Source organism: Ambystoma mexicanum, chromosome 6q (assembly GCF_040938575.1).
Source record: "Ambystoma mexicanum isolate Mex_15411 chromosome 6q, UKY_AmexF1_1, whole genome shotgun sequence".
In the NCBI taxonomy this organism is placed as follows: Eukaryota; Metazoa; Chordata; class Amphibia; order Caudata; family Ambystomatidae; genus Ambystoma; species Ambystoma mexicanum.
In genome coordinates this window covers 1,677,296,799-1,677,320,884 of record NC_090937.1, presented here as the reverse complement: position 1 = coordinate 1,677,320,884, position 24,086 = coordinate 1,677,296,799, and the positions used below count along the sequence as shown (strand labels likewise).

Genomic DNA, 24,086 nt, shown 5'->3' with positions numbered 1-24,086 from the left:
GTTTTAAAAACATATTTTTTTACAGGTAAAAAGGTATGGCAATGGGGGCAAGCTTCTACCCCAATTTAGCTAATCTGTACACACCCAAATTTGAAGAGCTTTATATTTTGACCAGGGCTAATAGCTTTTTTCCCAGCGATACAGATGTTCAAATGATATATTCATGATATTTTTAAAATTTGGGACACCAAGCAGGGGAGGATATTTTCATTTGAGTTAATTCTCTGAATCCCCATTTGACATTCACTGCCTCCAAAGATAATAAGATCATTCTGCCACTCCATTCTTGGACCTAAGTATTAAGGTTTGTGACAGGATATTAGGGGCAAGCATGTTTTGAAAAACCATGGATAGAAACACTATCCTTCATTTTCAGAGTTTCCATCCAAAAGCAACGAGATAAAATGTGCGTTCTGACACATTTCTGAGAATCAGAAGAAATTGAACTTCACTTCAAGATTTTCAGACTGAACCTGACTCACTGATGGGCCGTTTTCCTAAAAGAGGGTATCCCAAACATGTGTTATGACAAGCTAGAAAAAGACTGAAAACCCAGAACAGAGCCACTCTTTTAGCGAAAGCAGATTCAAAAAAGAACCCTGTCGTTGTGTCAGTACTTTCTGTCCTCACAGCAATGCCATAAAAAAAAACAGATCATAAGAATTGGCACATTTTGCAACCTTAGAAGCCAGAGCTTCAACCATCTTTGTTTGCCTCTAGAAAAGGTACAAATCTAGAACAGCATCTGATTATTGCAGACAGGAAAACCCAGACACCCATTCAGAATTTCAGATCTCACCTAGGCTTGCCACCAGTAACAGGGCATTTCCCGTGCGGCAATTGCACAGCTTGCAAATGTACAACTGTTCAACACAGCGTCACAGTGAATGATAAGGAATGGCAACTTAGATTTCACAGCACTTGCAAAAGCTGCAATGTGGTTTATAATGTGCTAATATTTACATATGAGCAACCACTAGACAGGCGAGGACCCGTATTTCAGAACACAGGTCGAGAATTAGAACAAACTCTGCTACAGCACCATTGGTGGAATATTTGATCTCAATGTGACACTATTAAGATCAGCTGATTTGGTGGGTTATTGATAAGATAAGAGTGCTGACCACCAGTCAATTCAGGCAAAATGAGCCCCCAGGGAACAGCATTGGATGTATAGACTGCAGAGCATTGAAGAAGGTCTAAATCACAAGTAAGAATGGCACCCAGAGGGATGCATTTAATTGCAACTTCAGGATTATAGAAGGCAGACACTTATTAACGGATGTGGGAGCATATATTTGCTCAAGTCTATATTGATACTTGCTGATATGCTAACCTTAAAGGTTTTTCCCTGTGTTGTGGTTGCTATTACCCATGTTTGGATTTTTTAGTCATCCTGTTTTTCCCAAGTTTACACTGATAACTATCTTGTGAGGGATCCATTTTTTTAAAAATGTTCTATTCACGTGTCAATGCATGATCAGTCTATTACATATATGGGCTGACATACTGTTCCCGGGATTTTCTTTACTGAGCGGTCTTGTTGCTGGGTCATTTCTTTTCACTTCTGTATCCCAAAGTGATCACATGATCAGCCTGTAACGGGACGCTGGAGCTTCATTCACACAGCGTATGTCAGCACACTGGGTGGTTCAGGTTACAGGTTTTTTTTATGAGGAAGCAGTGGACAGTTTGTCAAGGATCCACAAAGGAACCAATTCTCACACAATTATTATGGTCGACTTCACATGTATGTACCAGTTTCAAGAAGAATTCAATTTCTAAAGATGTCAAGTGGGAATTTGAATTTGAGAAAGAGGAATAAGGTACGACAGCACATCATATTTATGTCTACATATGTATGTGGCCAGGGGTTCATGGCTTTCCCACTTTGCTTACAGTGGTGTCCCGTTGATGTCATTCCAGCTACCTTGTTTATCAGAATGAAGATATTCAGGTGGAACATTACTCCTTGCAGAAGTCCACCAAAGTGTGTTATCTGAAAACTAGACCACTCATTATTCAGCACTGGGTGCAGTTTTGGGATCAGGTAGATTAAGGTCGCCCTTTCTACATATTTTGCAGATCGCCTTGAGCAGAAGTGGTCTTGAGGGTCTCGGATTCACTTACATCGACTTTGGTCATGAGTACCTGATCACTTTTAAGTCATTCGTTTTCAGATCCCATGTTGCATAACCATCTTGCATCGATATGACTTTATACATTTTTTTAATTTTTTTTTCCAAATGAGGCCATTCAGTCCTGAGGAAATCATTGCCCTTATAGGGTGAACTTATACATTGAAACTAGCGAGGAGACTATGTCAGCATCCCCTCAAGAGCTCAATAATGAAGACACATGCCGCACCCAACCCATAACAATACTGAGGTCCGCCTAACTAATTAAAGCATAAGGCACGCTTCTGTACCAGGAAGCAGTTTGCACATAAGACAAGCCAGCAGACAACAGGGATAGAACAATAAAAAGGAGGCAGTAGTTCATTATGATGTTGGTCAGTTATGATTTTTAATGTTAAACAGACAATGCATTTCAACATTATTTGCGACAGCATATTACACATTTAATTCAGTTTATGAACCCCGATGGATGCTGGTTAGTCGGTTTAGCTGCAGTCAGATTTCCTTTGGCAAAACATATTTGTCCACCATTTATTTTTTGAATGAATATGGAACCATAATGATGTTTTAATTTACCAAGAAAGGACACCGTTTGATTTATGGATTTGCAGCAGTCATATTTCCTCTGAGCATAGGGAATATTTCATTTCCATCCTCTAATCCTAACATATTCGCAAAGGGTATTTTTTTTAAAGGTATTTTAAAGATATTTCATATTATGTAATAACAAATCATTGACATGTTCAGCTCATGGCACCAAATATTTTCTTATCATACAGGGCCTAAAGGGTGGACATTGCACCCTATAAGCTGATCCAAATCCAGGAAACAATCTGCTTATCTCAAGTGCTCCAATAGCGGAAGGCAGGAGCGCTAGACAGTTTTAGTGTTCCCAATAGAAAAGGAATATAGAGTTGAAAAAAGTACTGGCAAATGTACAAGTTAAAAAGGCATTCCATATTCCTTGGAATTTCTGAGGGCAGTGTTTTACTTCTGCGGCAGTGTTGAAGGTTCCAGTTTTATGAAACACCCAGTACATCCTTTTTTCCTCGATACACATTGGGCCTCATTACACGGACGGCGGTAAGGGTTAACGGTCACCGTTAATGGCAACGGTGACCGTTAGTACGGCGGTAAGGGTTAACGGTCACCGTTAATGGCAACGGTGACCGTTAACCCTTACCGCCGTACTACGAGGTCCCTTTGCGGGTTGGAGGAATCAACGCCTGCTTCTTGCAGGCGTTAAGTACCAACCCGCTAAGGGACCTCGGAGCTAATTACGGCACCGCAAAATTGCGATGCCGTAATTAGCGCCTTCCCCATTCCCATAGAGCCCTATGGGACAGAAATGGGAATGGGGAAGGGCAATGGCGGAAGGGGGATTTACCGCCCCTCCAACCTTGGAATGGGGCGGTAAATCCCCTTTCCGCCAAGGCGGTGCCGGTAATTTACCGGCATGGTCCAGGGTGCTAATAGCACCCTGGATTACCGCCTTCCGTGTAATGAGGCCCCTTGCCTTTTTGCAACTTTCTCCAATGTTATTAAAGAGGGTCCCAGAATTTTATTTTTGAAGCTGAAGTATTTGGGAGCAAAATTATTTTGGGGAGTAAACCAATGATTCTTTGTATCTTAAAATGTAAGAACGCTAAATGCAGCATTTTCATCTCAAAGATCCTCTTCAGATCAGACAATGACAATTGTATAACTCCTTCCTCTACTACTGCAGTGCTGGTAAATCTGGTGTCGCAGTGCTGGTAACTCTGGTGCTGCAGAACCTGGTAACTCTGGTGCTGCAGAACCTGGTAACTCTGGTGCTGCAGTGCTGGTAAATCTGGTGTTGCAGTGCTGGTAGCTCTGGTGCTGCAGTGCTGGTAGCTCTGGTGCTGCAGTGCTGGTAGCTCTGGTGCTGCAGTGCTAGTAGCTCTGGTGCTGCAGAGCTGGTAACTCTGGTGCCGCAGAGCTGGTAACTCTGGTGCCGCAGAGCTGGTAACTCTGGTGCCGCAGTGCTGGTAACCCTGGTGCTGCAGTGCTGGTAGCTCTAGTGCTGCAGTGCTGGTAGCTCTGGTGCTGCAGTGCTGGTAGCTCTGGTGCTGCAGAGGTGGTAGCTCTGGTGCTGTAGTGCTGGTAGCTCTGGTGTTGCAGTGCTGGTAGCTGTGGTGCTGCGGTGCAGGTAGTTGTGGTGTTGCGGTGCTGGTAGCTGAGGTGCTGCGGTGCTGGTAGCTGTGGTGCTGCGGTGCTGGTAGCTCTGGTAGCTGTGGTGCTTAAGTGCTGGTAGCTGTGGTGCTGCAGTGCTGGTAGCTGTGGTGCTGCAGTGCTGGTAACTCTGGTGCTGCAGTGCTGGTAGCTGTGGTGCTGCAGTGCTGGTAGCCCTGGTGCTGCAGTGCTGGTAGTTCTGGTGCTGCAGTGCTGGTAGCTCTGGTGCTGCAGTGCTGGTAGCTCTGGTGCTGCAGTGCTGGTAACTCAGGTGCTGCAGTGCTGGTAGCTGTGGTGCTGCAGTGCGGGTAACTCTGGTGCTGCAGTGCTGGTAGCTGTGGTTCTGCAGTGCTGGTAGCTCTGGTGCTGCAGTGCTGGTAGCTCTGGTGCTGCAGTTCTGGTAACTCCGGTGCTGCAGTGCTGGTAGCTGTGATGCTGCAGTGCTGGTAACTCTGGTGCTGCAGTGCTGGTAGCTCTGGTGCTGCAGTGCTGGTAGCTCTGGTACTGCAGTGCTGGTAACTTTGGTAACTCTAGTATAGCTTGTGTGCCTCCTCTCTGTGAAATGGTGTTAAGCGCTCTCTTTGTTCACCCAAAGGTTTCTTAGTGCAAACAGCAGATGGACATGAAAATATACAAGAAACCATTAAGCAAAGGAAAGGCAAATGAGAACAGATGGGTCTTCAACAAGCATGTGACCTCCTGGTCGGTTATAATGTGTAGTCTCAGAGGGAGGTCATTTTAGATACACTGGGCCTCATTATAAGTTTGCCAATCCGGGAACTACGGTACCAGTAAGCTTGCCGGTACCGTAGTTCCTGGACCGGCAAACAATGAGTTGTGCTCGCGGGTGCCTTTCTGCCCGCCATGGCTGACCTGGCGGGCAGAGCGGCTCCTGTGAGCATAGCACGTTGCATGCACCAGCGCTGTTTATAAGAGTGCCGGTGCATCCGGCTTCCCATTCCCATTGAGCCCTATGGGGAAGAATTATTTTCGGCGCCCAGGAATGGGCAAATATCGGGTCCAGCAAGATCATAATGACCCGGTAATTGCCCATTCCTGGGCGCCGGAAAAAAGAAACGACCAGCGACAGCCGTGCCAGTATTAAAGGCACGAATACTGCCAGCTTCCTAATGAGGCCCACTGAATTGCACCCGCCAAAGAAACACCTTCTGAAACGTGAAATCACTAATCTGGCATGAGGAGCTTGATCTAAAAGCACAGGAAGGGCATAGGGTTGAAGTTTGGGCTGCAGAAACTGAGGCTTTGACCACCAAAGCAACTTGCCCAAACAGTGATGAACTGCAGTGACGTGGTCACATGTCCATTGGCCTGAAAGCAGGGCAGCCATGGTGGGCTCTGCCTTAAGAGGTTTAGTGACCCAAATCAGACAACCAAGATGAATGGCATCCAGTAGTTGAGCCAGCGACACATCTGGCCTACAACCAATAGTGTCTCAGTAATGGGAGGCATAGGAAAGGGAGGCTTTTCATGTAACACCCCAAGGAACAGAAAGCAGCTGCCAACAACTGCATTTACCTGATGGCTAATTGAGAGCTTGCTGCCAATGTTAATAGGCCTCATTACGACCCAGGCGCTAACGGGTTAACGGCGCCGTAAAAGGCTGCGGCGCCGTTAACCACTTAGCGCCTTACTACGAGGTCCCTTTGCGGGACCCGACCTGAACGGCTGTTCTAGACCAGCTGATAAAGTAGGGACCCGCAAAGGGACTCTCAAGGTAAGTACAGTACCGCAATTTGCGGTACCGTATTTACTGCCTTCCCCAGTCCCATTGAGCCCTATGGGGCAAAAATGGGAATGGGGAAGGGCCAATGTTCAATGGGGAATTACCGCCCCGCCAACCTTGGAATGGGGTGGTAATTCCCCATTGAACATTGGCAGACTCGTTACGATACCGGCACCAACCATGGTGCTAATAGCGCCATGGTTTAGCACCAGTATCGTAATGAGGGCCAATAACTCGGATGGTGGCATGGATACAGAGGTCAGAGCGGAAAGGGTTTGATGCAAAAGCAGGCATCATAACTGTGTATGTTCTATCAACCAGGGAGAACTGTAGGCTGTATCCCCAATGTCTGCCTCTTAGCTTATGTAGAAGGGCCCGATGGTCAAAGGTGGCTTCAAATCACTTCAAAGCTTCTCCCACATTCTCTGCAGTAATGAGGTTTCTCCACTGTATATGTTTGCTGGCCAAAAATAAATGAGTGATGGCAAATTAAGTGAAAAGTGGCTGCTTTGTGCTAAGTTCTTATGACAGTTGGTTTATGGCTATTGAGTTCAAATCCATTCCGATCGTCATTTACAGGGTTTGGTTGTTATTAATGGGGCTTGAACCCTCAAGCAGAGTTTTATAGGATGGGTTACATAACACAGAAGGCACGTCTCCCAGTCTAATATTTTATGAGGAGTGCATATCAAGCACACATATGTCTTTCATTTGTAATCAGTGTTTTGTGTTAAAGGCCCTCTGTGCCATACACAGGGCTTTAGTTGCCAATGAACTGCCTCGACTGTATGATTTGCCTCATGCCAGATATAGACATTCCTTATTACCGATGAGGTTTCTCAGCTGCATGTGTCGTCTGGTGGTAAATAAGACCTACTTTTTGACTGAAGCTTTTCCCACATTCAGAGCATTGAAAGGGCTTCTCACCTGTATGTGTTCTCAGGTGTGAATTAAGAGATTGCTTCACAATGAAGCGCTTCCCACATTCAATGCACACATGAGGTTTATCACCTGAATGTATTCTCTTGTGGCGGGTAAGATTGTTCTTAATAGGGAAGCATTTCCCACATTCAGTGCACTGATGCGTTTTCGCGCATGCATGTGTTGTCCAGTGGTAAATAAGACCTGCTTTTTGACTGAAGCTTTTTCCCCATCGAGAGGACTGTAAGAGTTTCTCACCTGTATGTGCTCCTATGTGGTCAACAGTTTGTCCTTTATCAATCACGAGGGAACCACATTTTGTGTATAGGGGTTTCACACTTGACCGTGCTCTCTGGTTGTGAGTTAGATTAGTCTTATGAATGCAGTGTACCGAACATTCAGTGCACTGATGAGGTCTCTCACATGAATGTGTTGCCTGGTGGTAAATAAGACCTGCTTTTTGAGTGAAGGGTTTCCTGCACTCTGAGCACTGAAAGGGTTTCTCACCTGTATGTATTCTCAGATGTGAATTAAGAGTGGTCTTCAAGCTGAAATGTTTCCCACATTCAGTGCACTCATACGGTTTCTCTCCTGTATGTGTTCTCAGGTGTTCAATAAGAGACCTCTTCACTCCGTATTGTTTTCCACATTCAGTGCACTGGAAGGGTTTCTCACCTGTATGTGTTCGCAGGTGTGAATTAAGAGTACTCTTCAAATTGAAATGTTTCTCACACTCAGTGCATGGATACGGTTTCTCTCCTGTATGGGTTCTCAGGTGTGCAATAAGAGATCCCTTCACTCTATATTGCTTTCCACATTCAGTGCAGTGATGAGGTTTCTCTCTTGTATGTGTTCTCAGGTGGTCAATCAGATTTCTCTTCTCAATGAAGCATTTCCCACATGCAGTGCACTGATGAGGTTTCTCCCCTGTATGGATTTTCAGGTGCCGAATAAGACTGCCCTTCTCAATAAAGCATTTCCCACATTCAGTGCACTGAGGTTTCTCTCCTGTATGGGTTCTCAGGTGCCGAATAAGTCCTCCCTTCCTAATGAAGCATTGTCCACATTCAGTGCACTGATGAGGTTTCTCCCCTGTATGTGTTCTCAGGTGATCAATCAGTTTTGCCTTCTCAATGAAGCATTTTCCACATTCAGTGCACTGATGTTCCTCCCCTGTATGGCTTCTCATGTGCCTAATAAGTCCTCCCTTCACAGTGAAGCATTTTACACATTCAGTGCATTGATAAGGTTTCTCTCCTGTATGTGTTCTCATGTGGGAAATCAGTTTTGCCTTCTCAATGAAGCATTTCCCGCATTCGGTGCACTGATGGGGTTTCCTCCCTGTATGTGTTAGCAGGTGCCTAATAAGACTTCCCTTCTGAATGAAGCATTTGCCACATTCAGCGCACTGATGGGGTTTCCTCCCTGTATGTGTTAACAGGTGCCTAATAAGACTTCCCTTCTGAATGAAGTGTTTCCTGCAATCAGAGCACTGATGAGGTGTCTTACTTGAATGCTTTGCCTGATGCATTATAAGTTAATTGAACCTTCCTCTTCATTTAAAGCACAGAAACAATTTCACATTGCAGGCCTTCTCTGGTGACAAACAAGACTTTTGTTTCTACTCAACTTATTATCATACTCAGTGCTTGTCCATTTGTTTTCAAAGCTTGTTCAGAAAATACTATTAATAAGTGAAACTTGTATACAGAATACATATATTATGTTACAGGCATTCAATCACAACTATTAGTATAAACATTTCAAAAAGAACATAATACAGCAAGATCCTATGATTAGCCTACCATTCTATATATTTATTGTATCTCTATGTTGTAAAATGCTGGTTGTTACCACGCAGGTGATTGACTGAAAACCCTCTAGAATGCATTAGGCATCTCACATCCTAGTACCATATTATTCTGAAAAGGCAACAAGTTCCTAGCCTTGGGGGCTACTAAGATGCGTAGAAATGATGTCTTCCATCAATGAAGATTTGCACTGTATTAATCCATCAGCGGATTTAACATTACAGTGGCTACTTTTTCCTGGGCATCAATCACCTGTTGAAATAAAAGGAGATTCGCTTTATTACTATGTACGACATTGAAGAGGCAGAATGGGCCTCAGCAGTAGTGCTGCAGTGTGCTAGTTAAATACTTTCATGCAAAAACATTTTACGTGAATAATTACTTATCAAAACCATGCATTTAAATCCTATTTATTCAGGGCAGCCAAACCTAGCACACAGAAGCTCCATGTTTCCCGATACAATCTGTTTTAAAGCAGAGGCTTCACACTAGGTTTCGGGTTTGTCACCAATCACTATTTGCAAATGTACATTGTCCCTGTCACGCAAACATAAAAACAGACATTACTGCAGGAGCACCAGTATCTTTCCACTATTAGAATAGTAACAGTAGTAATGACTCATACTCACACCTTCACTGTAAACCCAGGGGCAGCTGCAAACACATCACTCCCCTGAACAATTGCTGGGAAGTACTAGCACAGGTCAGAGATGAGGCAGAGTCTAGGTGAGTCTTCACCGATTATCCTCCCACCTGCTAGAGATGAGGCAGAGCCTAGGTGAGGCTTCACCTATTATCCTCCCACCTGCCAGAGATGAGGCAGAGTCTAGGTGAGTCTTCACCTATTATCCTCCCACCTGCCAGAGATGAGGCAGAGTCTAGGTGAGTCTTCACCGATTATCCTCCCACCTGCCAGAGATGAGGCAGAGTCTAGGTGAGTCTTCACCGATTATCCTCCCACCTGCCAGAGATGAGGCAGAGCCTAGGTGAGGCTTCACCTATTATCCTCCCACCTGCCAGAGATGAGGCAGAGTCTAGGTGAGTCTTCAACGATTAGCCTCCCACCTGCCAGAGATGAGGCAGAGTTTCACTGATTATCCTCCCACATGCTAGAGATGAGGCAGAGTCTAGGTGAGGCTTCACCTATTATCCTCCCACCTGCCAGAGATGAGGCAGAGTCTAGGTGAGTCTTCAACGATTATCCTCCCACCTGCCAGAGATGAGGCAGAGCCTAGGTGAGTCTTCAACGATTATCCTCCCACCTGCCAGAGATGAGGCAGAGCCTAGGTGAGTCTTCAACGATTATCCTCCCACCTGCCAGAGATGAGGCTGAGTCTAGGTGAGTCTTCACTGATTATCCTCCCACCTGCCAGAGATGAGGCAGAGCCTAGGTGAGTCTTCAACAATTATCCTCCCACCTGCCAGAGTTGAGGCAGTCTATGTGAGTCTTCACCTATTATCCAGGCAGCTGGGGAGCAGGTATAAGTGGATGTAGGTCACCTGGCCTAAGCCCCGCCCACCTAGTGCCTTCCTGGTTGCAGCTCTTTCTCACCGCTTAGCAAGCCCCGCCAACCTGGTGCCTTCCTGCTTGCCGCTCTTTTCCTTATTTAAGGAGCCCTCCAGCCTCTTTTCCTTTGCAGCTGGGGAGAAGGTGCAAGTGGATCTAGGTCACCTGGCCTAAGCACCACCCACCTTTTAGACCCTGCCTCTTCCTGCCTGCTCTTAACCCTTAGATCAAGGGCGTCTCTCGCCCAGGCGTCCAAAACGAAGGGCAGACAAAGAAAAGGGTAATTCATGTTTGGACCTGTTCGGACCAGGATGATCCAGGGTCCGACCCCTTGCTAAGACAGCAGGTAAGCATGCACCAACATGTGTTTACACCCTCTGTCCCCACAGGCCATCCGCACCCTCTCTGGTCCCCTTGTGTAGTTCCCTTGTGCCCCCCCTTCCCGCACACTGGAGTCTGTCCTGATACATTCTAGTTTCACCATCACCGTCTTGTGGCCAATGCTGGATTTTACTTTTATGGACTTCATTGATTCACGGTGCGCCACCCTTTCTCAACTCTCATGCTGGACTTTCTTTGCATCTTGTACTCATGGTGGCCCTGAATCATGCTGTTCCCATCTTGATCTTGTATCCTGGCTTGCAACATTATGCGTTACTACTGACTTTTGCAATTGTATTCACTCTCCCCTCTTGCTTCTCCACTCTTTTTGACTGCTTACTCTCTGTTCTCTCCTCCCCTTGTCTCTTCCTTTTCCTATCTCCTCCCCTTACTTTCTTCTATGCACTTACTCTATCAGAATTGTCCCTGGACCTAGTATGATAGCAACCTCGCCTGTCGATCCCCCATTCCCTTACTGTTCACGCCCCCTCCCTCCAGCACTATCTGAAACATTGTCAGGCATAGTACGATAGCTTTGTTCCTCCTCTCCCTTTCTGCACCCCTCTCCCTCACCTTTTGTTTTTCTCCGGCTCTACCAGAAATGTCGTCAGGCCTAGTACGGTAGTCGCCTGTCTGTTTCCATTTCCTTCCCCCTCCCTTCCTTATCTATGTCTTAGCTCTTGCACTATCTGAAATGTCATCCGGCTGAGTACGATAGTTAATTTCACTTCCTTACCGTTCATGGCCTGTAAGAATGTCATTGTACTTTCCCTTGTTCCCTCCCTTGCCTTGAAGCGCTTTGAAACACATTGTGCATAGGCGCCATTTAAATAAACTGTCATATCATATCCTCCCACCTGCCAGAGATGAGGCAGAGTCTAGGTGAGTCTTCGCCTATTATGCTCCCACCTGCCAGAGATGAGGCAGAGTCGAGGTGAGTCTTCACCTATTATCCTCCCACCTGCCAAAGATGAGGCAGAGTCGAGGTGAGTCTTCACCTATTATCCTCCCACCTGCCAGAGATGAGGCAGAGTCTAGGTAAGTATTCACCTATTATCCTCCCACCTGCCAGAGATGAGGCAGTGTCCAGGTGAGTCTTCACCTATTATCCTCCCACCTGCCAGAGATGAGGCAGAGTCGAGGTGAGTCTTCACCTATTATCCTCCCACCTGCCAGAGATGAGGCAGAGTCGAGGTGAGTCTTCACCTATTATCCTCCCACCTGCCAGAGATGAGGCAGAGTCGAGGTGAGTCTTCACCTATTATCCTCCCACCTGCCAGAGATGAGGCAGAGTCGAGATGAGGCAGAGTCGAGGTGAGGCAGAGTCGAGGTGAGTCTTTACCTATCCTCCCATCTGCCTGCCTAATTTGATGCAAATGCACTACTGAGGTATCCCAAAGCTAATTGCCTAAGGGATGACCAATTGTATTTGCCTTTTGAAAATATTGCAGCATAGTTTTCAGATGGATGCAATCACTTTTGTAGATAAGCAACGGGCAAAATCAAGTTCTATTTTTGATAGTTGGGACCCATTTTCAGCTTCGGAAAGCCCATTGACCCAGTAAGTTCGCCTCACCTTCCCCCAGAAGCTCAATGTCTCCAGAGCTCCGGTACTCTCTAGGCTGGACTGCTGCAACAGCCTCTTCTTTAATCTACCTTCTTCTTTCCGCGCCCTCAAGCTAATCCAGAATAGGTCTGCAAGACTTATCCTTGGCCTCAAGCCCAGGAACCGCATCTCTACAGCCCTAAACTCTCTCCACTGGCCCACATTTGCTGCAAGGATCGATTTAAATCCCTCTGCATCATCCAGAAGGCTGCCTGGGGCCGGGGACCACGCCATCTACAACTGGCTCTCACCAAATACTCTGCTCCAGATCTCTCCGTTCATCTGGCTCTGAATCTCTGCTTGTCAAGTGCTTCTCTAAGCAGAGAGTGGGGAGGCTGTTCTCTTTCCTCGGCTGGCTCCTTCCTCTGGAACAGCTTTTACCCTTTTCTCTCCGTCTTGAGCCAGATCTCGTCAAGTTTCGCAAACACCTCAAGACTTTCCTATTCTCCTCCTTCCCTCACTCCCTCCCGTGCTAAACCCCACAATAGCTGTGATTGGTGGCTTGGGCCCTTATGTGTGCTTCGGGGAGCTGTCTTCTTCCTGATCACCTGCAGCATCCGCCCTCCCCCTGCCTTTGGGCACTTTGGCCTATGCTGCCACATAGGTCTGCACTTATTGTATGGGCTGGTGACCCCTCTTTCTTCATGTGGTCACTGCCTGGCACTTACCCGTGGCCTTCGCAACCGGCTCTTACAATAACCTGTTGCCTTGCAACAGTCTCCCTGGCACTTCACCCCTCTGTGGATCGTAAGATCCTCTAACAGTTCCCCACTCCCCAGACACTTCTCTCTCCCTGCACTTGCTCGATCCAAATGTTCATAAGGCCTAGCAGGACTGCTCTTTTTCTATTTTTTTCCTATTTCCATTGACTTGCTGCTTCCTTTGTTCCCTTCCCTTTGCCCTGTGGGTGCTTAGAAATACAATTTACTTGCTGTAGCAGTGCCTTACAAATGCACAATAAATAAATAATTTCTCTCCTATGAACTGCTTTAATCACACCAATTGCATGGTGCTCCAGCTAGGAGGATCAGTTAACCGTGCAACGTAGTAATTAACCTTTAATAGGTTACTCTGAAGACCCAGTCGCATGAATACCAGCTGACTCATTAAGGCGTTTGCTTTTTTTCTTGAAAAAGTTTCTAAGTGACTAAGCACTCACTGCAATCCCAGAAGGCCTTATCTATTAGCGTGCTCGTGCTGGTGCACGTGCGTGGTTTCGCAAAGCCCTGTGAGACGAAGGGCTGTCTGAGGCTGTCTTGGGCGGGATTGGAAGGGAGTTGGTAAGTCCTTTGGAAATAACTGTTTTCATTCTGCTAGGAATTCATTGTTGCTTTTATTGAAATCTGTTAGTGTTATTATTAGTTTGCATCGTTATTCATGTGTATTTAATATAGAATTGTCTGTTTTTTATCTTCTCTTTTCTCTTTTTATTTTTTCCTTGTTTATTGTATTTTAGATATATTGCATGGCCAGTAGCTGTGTGAACATTACATCAGTTGCTTAAGACGCCTTGTCTTGTCTAACACTTGCAAGGTTTTAGGTTTTTACATGATTTCTCGATTTCGCGTGGGCAAAAAGTTACCGACAACCATACATATTGCACTGCAAAGAAACCTAATAGCCTTGATTGATTTTCTAAGCAACCACTAGTTTCTGGATGAACCTAGCGAGAGACTGCATTGTAATAATGTCTGTAAATCAGTTTACTTTGAAATTTAGCATGCTGCCAAACAGTTCAATGCATGACTGCACACAATCAAACATGGTAGTGAAATCTCTCCCATCGAACTTGCACACACCCATTAAAAAAAAAGAGTGCCTAGTTGCATGGCTGATAAAAAAAAAATATTGAACAAAAGCCGTCTACGCACGTCAAATGATAATGACATACGTATCACATGTGCAACAATTAAGCGAGGCAAATTCGGAACAAAAATAAATTAACCAAATTGAACACTCAAATTAATGTCGAAATTGCTGTTATGAAAGACAGCTCATCTGAGGTTGTAACAGCAGGAAAGCCTAGCAGTGTGCTTTCTGACATTACAATGGAAATTGAAAGCAAGCGCTGTGATTTAGCAGTTCTGCTGACAAGTGAGGCTTCGCAGCATACAAGTGCTAGTCCGCCTCTGGTATGTACAGTGGAGGCGCAACATAAGTTAAGAGAAGCATAGCAAGCATTACATATCACTGGACAGGTTGATGATGAAGCACTCAATTTTATGAACTTGTCGCAATTCAGCTAGTAACGAAGAGATTATATTTCATAGATTTTATGTTTCACTGGGAGTTAATGTCCGTGAAAGGTAAGCGATGGGGTGCTCCATCCTGTCCCCGAATAGCTGTTTTAGAATGGCTCCAATAGCGTAGCTGGAGGCATCTGTCTCCACTATGAATGGTCGGTTGACATCAGGTTGAGCCAGGATGGGGGCTTGTGTAAACTCAGTCTTCAACCGTTTGAAGGCTTCCTCTTGAGCTGTGGTCCAAAGGAAGGGAATGTCTTTCTTTAACAGGGCAATGATTGGTTGGACTATCTCAGAAAAGGAAGGTATGAATTTCCTGTAAAAATTAGCTAAGCCCAGGAAAGACTGGATTTGTTTCACAGAGGTGGGACTTGGCCAGGATAATATAACCTTAACCTTGGATTGATCCATACCAATGCCTTCTGGACTAAGGACAAATCCAAGGTAGTGTACAGTAGAAGCATGGAAGATACATTTCTCGGGCTTTGCCAGGAGTTTGTTTTCGCGTAGTCGTTGTAACACTGCCTTAACATGTTCTTCGTGCTTGGAAAGGTCCTTTGAGAATATTAGGATATCGTCCAGATAGACAATCACGAAAAGAAATAGCATGTCTGAGAACACTCTATCCATGAAGCGTTGGAAGACCACTGGGGCATTAGCAAGTCCAAAAGGCATGACCAAGTATTCATAATGACCAAAGGGTGTTCTAAAGGCTGTTTTCCACTCGTCTCCTGCCCTAATACGAATCAGATGGTAGGCACCCCTGAGATCCAACTTGGTGAAAACCACTGCGCCCCTTACTGCCTCCAGGATGTCCGAGATCAAGGGTAACGGATAGCGATCCTTAAGGGTGCATTGATTTAGACCTCGATAGTCCAGACACGGTCTGAGTTCCTTGGTGTCTTTCTTGGGAACAAAAAACAGCGAGGCCCCCGCTGGGGATTTAGAGGGTCGTATGGTGCCATTTGCAAGATTTGTAACCAGGTATTCTCGAAGAGCTTTCTTTTCAGGTTCGGATAAGATGAACATCCGTCCAAAGGGAATCACAGCGGAAGGCTCCGTTTCTATAGCACAGTCTTCTGGTCTATGGGGAGGTAACGCCTGGACAATGGCAGAAGAGAAAACATCAGAATATTCCTGGTATATCTCCGGAACCCGGATAATGTTTGAGACTGAGATTGTACCTTGATGATTCGTAGGAAGTCCTTCTGATGGTGTCGGAGCAAGGTCTGACATTATGCAGTGGGACATACAAAATTCTGAGCCCAGGAACAAGGAACCCGCTGCCCAATTGATGTACGGATTGTGTTTTTGGAGCCAGGGCATTCCCAAAAGCATTGGGTAATGGGCCGACTTGATGATGTCAAATTTTATCCTTTCTCGATGGTGATTTATGGCAAGCTCGACGTCCTTGGTCTGAAGGGTTATGGGTCCTGAAGAAAGGGGTCTTCCATCAATTGCTTCTACAGGTTGCATGATAGATTCGTAAGGAATATGGTGTTTAAGAACCCATTTTTGGTCTATGAACACCCCCATAGCTCCACAGTCCACCAGTGCCAGGATGGGATAGGTTTCCTTCTTGGAAGGCGATAGGAAGGCCTGTAAAATCACCAAGGAATTTTGTCCAGGAGAGTTCAAGGATGGAATAGATGTGGAGCAGACATCTCTCTCCCGAACCTGTGCTCCATTTAGGATCGGGAGCTGGTGTTTCCCGAGCGCCGTGGGGGGGCTATTGGGCACTCTCTCACTAAATGTTTGTCTGATGCACAATACATACACAACCCGGTATGGATCCTACGCATTCTTTCTTGGGAGGATATGGGTCCACGAAATGCCCCTAGCTGCATAGGTTCAGGCTCGTTACTCGAAGTGGAAATACCTTCGGGGTTCGAGGGTTTCCCAATGGGGTTCTTCTGGAGTGGTAACTTGCTTTTCTTTTTCTCTGCCTTTCTCTCCTGAATGCGAAAGTCAATCTGCAGGGCAAGATCCATTAGGGCCTGATAAGAACTCGGGCGTGCCACTCTGGGTTCATCCTTGATGTCTTTGTTTAGCCCTCTTCGAAATAGGGTAAAACAAGCTTCAGAGGACCAATCCGCTTCTTTAGCCAGCTGTTTGAAGCATGTGACATACGTAAGCATATCCTGGGTACCTTGTTGAAAGTCGAGTAGACGTTCCTGGGCACTGTAGACCTGCTCTGGGCGGTCAAACATGGTCTTAAGGGCCTGTATGAAGCCATCGCAATCATCCAGGAGAGAATCCCCAGAGTTAACCAGTGGGGTGGCCCAGGTCAAGGCATTGCCGGAAAGATGCGAAATAATAAAGCCCACCTTAGCCCTGGGCGTAGAAAAATAATAAGGCTTGAAAGTGAAGTGGACCAAACATGAGTCAAGGAATCCACGAAGGCTCTTTGCGGAACCATCATATTTATCAACAACGCTGCCCAGTATTACACTCTCTTTCGTAGCGGATTCATGAGACAACACCAATTGCTTTAAGGTGGCGTTCTCTGCCTTTAAATTTTGCACTTCAGTCGTCAGCTCTTGCATGCCACGCATAAGGTCCTGGATGGCCGCTTCCATGTCTGTGTCGAATTCAATCAGGTGGCGTCTCAATCTGTCACAGGTTTCCTTTTTTATCACCTGCTTAAGCTGCCTTGCAGGATCCTTCGCCGGGGTTTACTTCCATGCTGTTCGTGTCTTGTATAAGCCCGCTCGGCCGTCGTTGGATTCCAGGATTCGTTCAGCTTCTTCGTCCGGGATCAAGGAAACTCCATGAAGACCAGGAAGGAAGGCCGCACACGGGGGGCGGTCTATGCGGAACGCGGATGAATACAGGTACAAGGAGAGGGAAGGGAGAAGGAGAAGGAAGGGGTCCGGGAATACAGCAGCAACTCTGTTCCAGGAGCACGAACTGCGACGCACGTCTAGCCTCAGCTAACGATAGCGTTGAGCCGCGCAGAGCCGCAGGGGAGTGGTTAATTTATGGAACGTGCCGCATGGTACGTAAAGGTCGATAGACCATGTCCTGCGAATATGGCCATGTTGGGTGTACTCCAGCGAGTAACCCCCAACGTGCCAGGGACCAGGAGGACCAAAAGGGGCGTGATCAATGGATGATGACAGTATGCCCCCTTCTAAAACCCGTTCCACCGGGCTAGCCTGGATGTATTAGATGGAACCTTCTGAGCAATCTGGGGGAGTTTAGGTTTCAGACTGGTTCCCAGGTACGTTCACTGGGTGGGTAGCCCTTCCATTCCACCAGGTATTGAAGTTGTCCTCGCCTATATCTGGAGTCACATATTCGAGACACTTCATATTCTAGCTGGTCATTGACAATCACAGGACTGGGTCTAAGATTAGTCCGGGTGGTTTGGATGTAAGGCTTCAACAGAGATTTGTGAAAAACTGGATGAATTTTCTTCCAGGAATCTGGTAGTTTAAGTCGAATTGAGGGGGACACCCCTGCAGGTTATACAAGGCACAAAGGCACACTAAGGGCCACGATTGACTACATTTTTACTAACCGTGTGTTCATGACTATAGTCAAGTCTTAAGAGGTAAAATCGAGTGACAAGGGTAATCATAGTCAATTGTTTTTCACTTGGGATTGGAAGCTATCACAGAACTTGAAAGCAAAAGACAGATATAAAGGACAAGTGTCAGTAAATAATGGTAGAAATCGTGTAAGGTGGTCTGAAAAAAACATTAGCTGACTTTGATAATGCACTAGCAGATGGGCAGGGAAAATGTTACCTATCCTCAATGCAGAAATATATATAGGTGAAATCAGCTATACAAGGTTACAATTATAAACATACCCACTCGTTCGATTGGGTTAATGACTTCTTTTATAGGAAAAGGCCCATAATATCGAGGAGCCAACTTATTCGGTCTGCGATGTCGATTCAGATGTAAAAGACAAATAAGCCGAACTGAACCATTTACCATTGCACGAGAGGTTGTCTAAAATAAAATCATCTAAAGTCGGTCTATAAGAATTGGCATTGGGGGGAAATCCATATGCTACCAGCATGATAGTGAGCATATGCTGAAGAAAATGGCTTTAAAATCATCAGCCGAGATATGGGGGCTAATAAATGAAGCCACCTTTAAATACCAGGCCTCAGTGCAAATAAATTCAATTTCTGAAAAAAACATGATGCAACTACTTTCAGGATGTTTATCAAACCCCCTTACCAGACTCTCATATTTTTTTCAATGGTGAAAGCTGGAATCACAAAATACAGTTTGACCATGATGACTTGCTTTACTACATTTCAAAATTGAGCATGATGCGTGCACTTGAGCCCGATGGCCTCCACAATAGAGTGTTAAAAGATCATCCAGAAACATGGGCTTCCAGTCTCAAAAAATATTTTTATCAAGTAATGAAATCAGGAGAGTTACCACCATCATGGAAGAAGTCTCTGTTAATTCCACTCTTCAAGAAAGGAAATTGATTAGACCCAAGCTTGTATAGGCCCATAGCCCTACTAGACTGCCATGGAAAATGTTTGCACGTTTGGTTTTAAGAGACTTTAATTGTTGGCTAACCAAAGAGAATTTAAGAGACCCATTTCAAACTTTCTTGCAGGGCTGGTAACGGGTATTAAATTACTTACTCTAAATGCATTTATAGCCAAACATTACCACATAAAGCAACCACTGTATATAGCATTCGCCAACTTTAGATCTACCTTCGACTCTGTACCGAGGGAGCTGCTATTGATGTCCGTGGCATATTCTAAAGTGGCTGATGGAATTCCATAATGAAACAACAATACAGATAAGACTGAATAGCAACGGTTTACTATCATACCCAATTCCCACATCAAGGGCGCTGAAGCAAGGTTGCATACTTGCTTCAGCCCTCTTTAACTTCAGATATGGGACTGGGTTTTGGAAGCAGTACAACTGATTCGCCCATACTAGAAGGACATGTGGTTAATGCGGATGACCTTTTGTTAATCTCTAAATCCCCTATGGGCTTACGAAATATGCTTCTAGTCCTGACAACATATGCCTGGGACAACAACATTACAATACATGCAAACAAGACACAGATAATCCAATTTGGCAACGTGAATCAGTGCAATTCTGCAAATATTTGGTTACTAGAAAAGGAAAGGTTACAAGTGGTATCAAATTACATCTATCTTGGTGTAAATGTTAACAACCACCCAAAGGATTTGCCATATGAAATAAGTATAAAATTGAAATTAAATAATTTGTTATCGCAAGCACGGATTATAAATGGTCGATATTGCAAATTCTCTGTTAGGGAGAATTCTCTGCATAGGCTAATTTCCCAAACCTAGGGAGTCCCCCAGCAGCTTTGCTGGATTTTTGGGGTTTATTTTTTTACTCCTGCTAAGAGTGAGACTCTTTTTCTCCCACTCTTAGACATGATTTCAGATATCATTGACTTTGCAATGTGTTTTATGGGCTATGGGGTCTTTTACTCCATAGGGTTTCATGTATTTTTGGTAAGTGTGTTACACAGCACTCTCAGTGCAGTAACACAGGGGTGTCATAGTGACCCCCAAACGTAGACTCCATACCCTGGGACTGACTACTGTCTCCCAGGGCATGTAAAGTCACCATTGACTTTACTAGTCTTAAAATGTGAACAGAACCAGTACAAACCATCATATTGTGGAAGTACTGGTAGGGGTAATTAGATTGCCCCTGGGTCTGTTTTTCGAGGAGGCACTGTGCAGTCCCCCCTCGTCAAGTTTCTGGCTGGTGGCAGTGGTCACCATGCGAAATATTCCACCAGAATATTTCCTATGGGATTTTCCCATTCATTTTAAACGCACCACTTTTTTGGTGCAATGTTAAAGATACCGCCGGGTTATTTATTTAATACTTATTCCCCGGTTCGGTCTTTTTGCCAGGACTCAGTTTTAAAATGGCGTTTGTGTTCGCCTCTGTAACTCCAACCCAAGTCGAGCCCTTTGTTCCACTTTTGGCGGACTTCTGCACAGAAGCCACCAAAAGTGGTGCCACTCTGTCTGGGTCTACAGGATGTGTGGGAGGGGGGGGTTTAGGCACCCTGGACTGAGTTGCCATGGCAACTGAAGTCGTACTCTTGTGTGATTGGCCCAGTGGTGAGCCGCCTGGCTCACCGCTTAGCATGTTTGAGTGACAGCTAGGACTGATGAATGGGGGTTTTCTGCATAAAAGCAGGGCTTTTGGGGCTTTGGGGACTGGAACTTCAGAAGTCGCCACAGGACCAAAGAATCCGAAGAGGGAGAAGCTGAGCCGACTTGCAACGACGACACCACTGGTGGAGCCCTGCTGATCCGCCTCACCACTTCCCGACGACAGAGAAGATCTTCATCCCAGAGAGTCTTCTTCCTCTGAACTGGTGGGAATAACCAGTTCACCCTCTTTTCGCCTTCCTGGATCGTCACGTGGTCGAATCGCCCGTGCCAAGCACCCCGGCAGCCGGAAAGCCACGCTTCACCACTACCGCGAATAAAAGGGTAGTACCTTTTAACTGGGAAACTCGGCAGCTGGTTTCTTCCCTGGCAGTGCAACGACCTCCAGCTTTCCTCCACGTCAAGATCTTCTCTTCCCCTGGACGAAGCACCGACTTGCACCCGCTGCCAGGAACAACTGCCCCCGCTGAAGCTTTCTCACCATTTCAGGTACTGTGTCCCGCCTGGTCTCCCTTGCAACAGACTGTTCAAGGTGTCCCGTAAATCCTTGACTCTCTATCCTGGGGTGACCTGGGACCTGTTAACTAACTTTCTCTGAACTGATCCAACTCTTTTTGAACTATCTGCAAAGACCTTTAAAGTATAATTCAACTGTGTGATCTTGGACATATTCCGCCTTGCTCTCTCCAAGAGTGGGCTGGGCCTATGAACTTTCTTGCTCTACAGTAGACTCTGCCTTTCCTGACTTGCTGTGGTTCTTTAAAAAGTGTTGGTATTGTGTACTTTCCTAATTCTGCCTTTTCCCTCCCGTTTTAATTAACTTATTGGATTGCCATCTTAGGTTAAGCGCTCACCTCTGTCTGCAAATGAGTGGTGTTTGAACTAAGACTTGTTCAATAAGTAATCAGGGATGTATATATATTGATAGTGACTGTGTTTGAACTTGCTTGCCATATTAGTGTTAGTGTATCTTACAAGTGTGTTTTTAAATAAATCATTATATACTTTTATACCCAAGCTCTGGTCAGTGTTTGCTTGTGCTACTGTATCCTGGTACCTATTTTGTATACTCTATATACTGTCTAACTCTTCTTGAGAGAAGTCTGGCTACTCAGCCACAGCTACCAGGTAAATCTGGGTGGTACAGACTGCTACCAATTGGGTTTACTGCCAACACCTGTAGTCCTAAGCCTTTTGCAGTGGTCCCTAAGGGAACTGCACAGGTTTCTGCCTAACATTCCCCATCCAACCTCTTGTTGTATATTATTAACAAAAAGTCCTACCGATTTTACTATATGGATCCGAAACGAAAGAATGCAGACCCACTATCTTTTGGAATAGGATGGAAAGTACATTTTGGAGAGCTTTGTTAAAACTGCCGTCATCTGTGCCTATAGCCCTGATCAGACATGAAATAGGGCTAATTTCCTTATACATACCATATAAATGGAAAATGCGTATGTTATATAGGAAATGTATCGCAGATAGCTACAGAAATGGTTTAGTTGTGATGCTGTCAAACTATGTACAAAACTCTGATGTTGCTTTTATTAAATGTTGGAGATTGAAGGTGCAGGAGTTTTTGCACGATGCAGACATAACTGAGGAATTGCTCCTTCAAAATCTTGATAGAGCTAAGGAAAACATTTGGCAAAATTATTGTATTCATAGAGAACAATGTGGTAAATATAAGGTCTTTAAGAAAGATCCTTTTGCATCCAAACGTTTTGGAATGCCTGAACCTTATCTCATGAAGTCACCTAACTCCCAGCATCGTGCAGGACTCCTGCACGTAAGATTCAATGTATGTAAAACCAGAGAAATCACAGTCAGGTGGCATCCCCAACATCAAGCAAATAATACTTGTCGTTTTTGTGAAACCACGGTTGAGACCTTAGAGCACATCGTTACTAAATGTGACACACTGTTAAATTTGCGAATCAAGTATTTTAAAAAACCAATTGAGTTTTCATCTTATATAGACGCAAAGGACCTATGGAAATACATATTACATAGATACTCTAAATCAATAGGATATGCAACAGTGAATCATTTGCATGAACTGAAATTAGACAATGAAGAAACTGGAGAAACATGAACTGTTCATTGAATTATATTATTGTGATCAGACACCAGTTGTTAAAACAATATTTCCAATGCGACCTGTGGAATAATTGTGGTTAGATTTTTATTTGTTTTATCATGTTAATGTTTCCTTTTCTTCCTTTATTTGGTAGATAAATTAAGTTTTAATTGTTAACATTTTGTATGATGTTGACAGGTTGAATGTTTCAGCCAAATCAATAAAAAAATGTTTTTCAATTAATCACATCCAAATTAACTGGTTACGATATATCCCTTTCAGTGTTACTATCAAAGAAGGAGTGGTCTGGCTCAAGTGATATTTGGCACAGCACAGTGGTAGGGCCAGAAAGCAAACAGGTTGATGACTGATGAGCACCGTAGGTTAGTATTTTAGGTTGGGAAATGCCTCTTAGCTGTTAGGAGAGATAGGCATTTTCTATTTTAGTTTAATAAAAAACCTTGACATAGCATCCTTAATTCCGACACCTTCTTCTGCTTTGCCACACATCACACTCACCTTTCTGAACCACGTACTATATGTCCTGCTCCTCTTACATCCCATACCACCACCTCTGCCAAATAGGCTTTCAAGAAACAACAAGTACTATTGATCAGTGTCTGACCCATCACCTTTTAACCTCCACGAGGAGTAAAGATATTAAAACAGAGCAACCATATCTAGCTATTTCAGATCTTAGTACGGCTTTTGACCTGTTCAATTGGAAAATGTTATGGAAAATACTTGATGAAATGAAGATACACAGGGATATCCCAGCATGCATTGTACAGTGATAGGAAGGCATGGGTTAGAGAACTAGTTCTTTCAAGATCACTAGGGTCATGAGGCAGGGTTAAGCCTTGACCCCATCAACAAAAAGAGTTGTTAAGGTGCCTAACTTGGGAGGTCTCGATGCAACGAACCTGGAACAACACACAAATAATATGCATGCAAAAAATTATGGATTACTTGTTCTCAAAATTACCTGAAGATTGCTTTGTACTGGACGGTGTGAGTAGTATATTGGGCCCCCTTTTTAAAGCGATCACATTGTGACAGGTGGGCCATCCATGTACCAACATATGTCGGGTATAGATAGCGTCACAGGGGCTGCCATCCATGTACCAACATATGTCGGGTATAGATAGTGTCACAGGGGCTGCCATCCATGTACCAACATATGTCGGGTATAGACAGCGTCACAGGGGCTGCCATCCATGTACCAACATATGTCGGGTATAGATAGCGTCACAGGGGCTGCCATCCATGTACCAACATGTGTCGGGTATAGACAGC

At 45.0% G+C, this 24,086-nt stretch overlaps 1 protein-coding gene across 2 annotated transcripts in view; it reads right to left on the bottom strand.

The window, feature by feature from the left end:
- Window positions 1-4,892: 4,892 nt before the first annotated feature.
- Window positions 4,893-24,086, bottom strand: part of LOC138517042 (zinc finger protein 84-like) — a 44,388-nt gene continuing 25,194 nt past the window's right edge. For both annotated transcript variants that reach the window (XM_069632560.1, XM_069632561.1), the window contains exon 3: window positions 4,893-9,059. In XM_069632560.1, the coding sequence (XP_069488661.1) occupies window positions 6,899-8,527 (1,629 nt within the window). In that variant the 5' untranslated portion in view covers window positions 8,528-9,059 and the 3' untranslated portion in view covers window positions 4,893-6,898. The remainder of the gene's footprint in view (window positions 9,060-24,086) is intronic.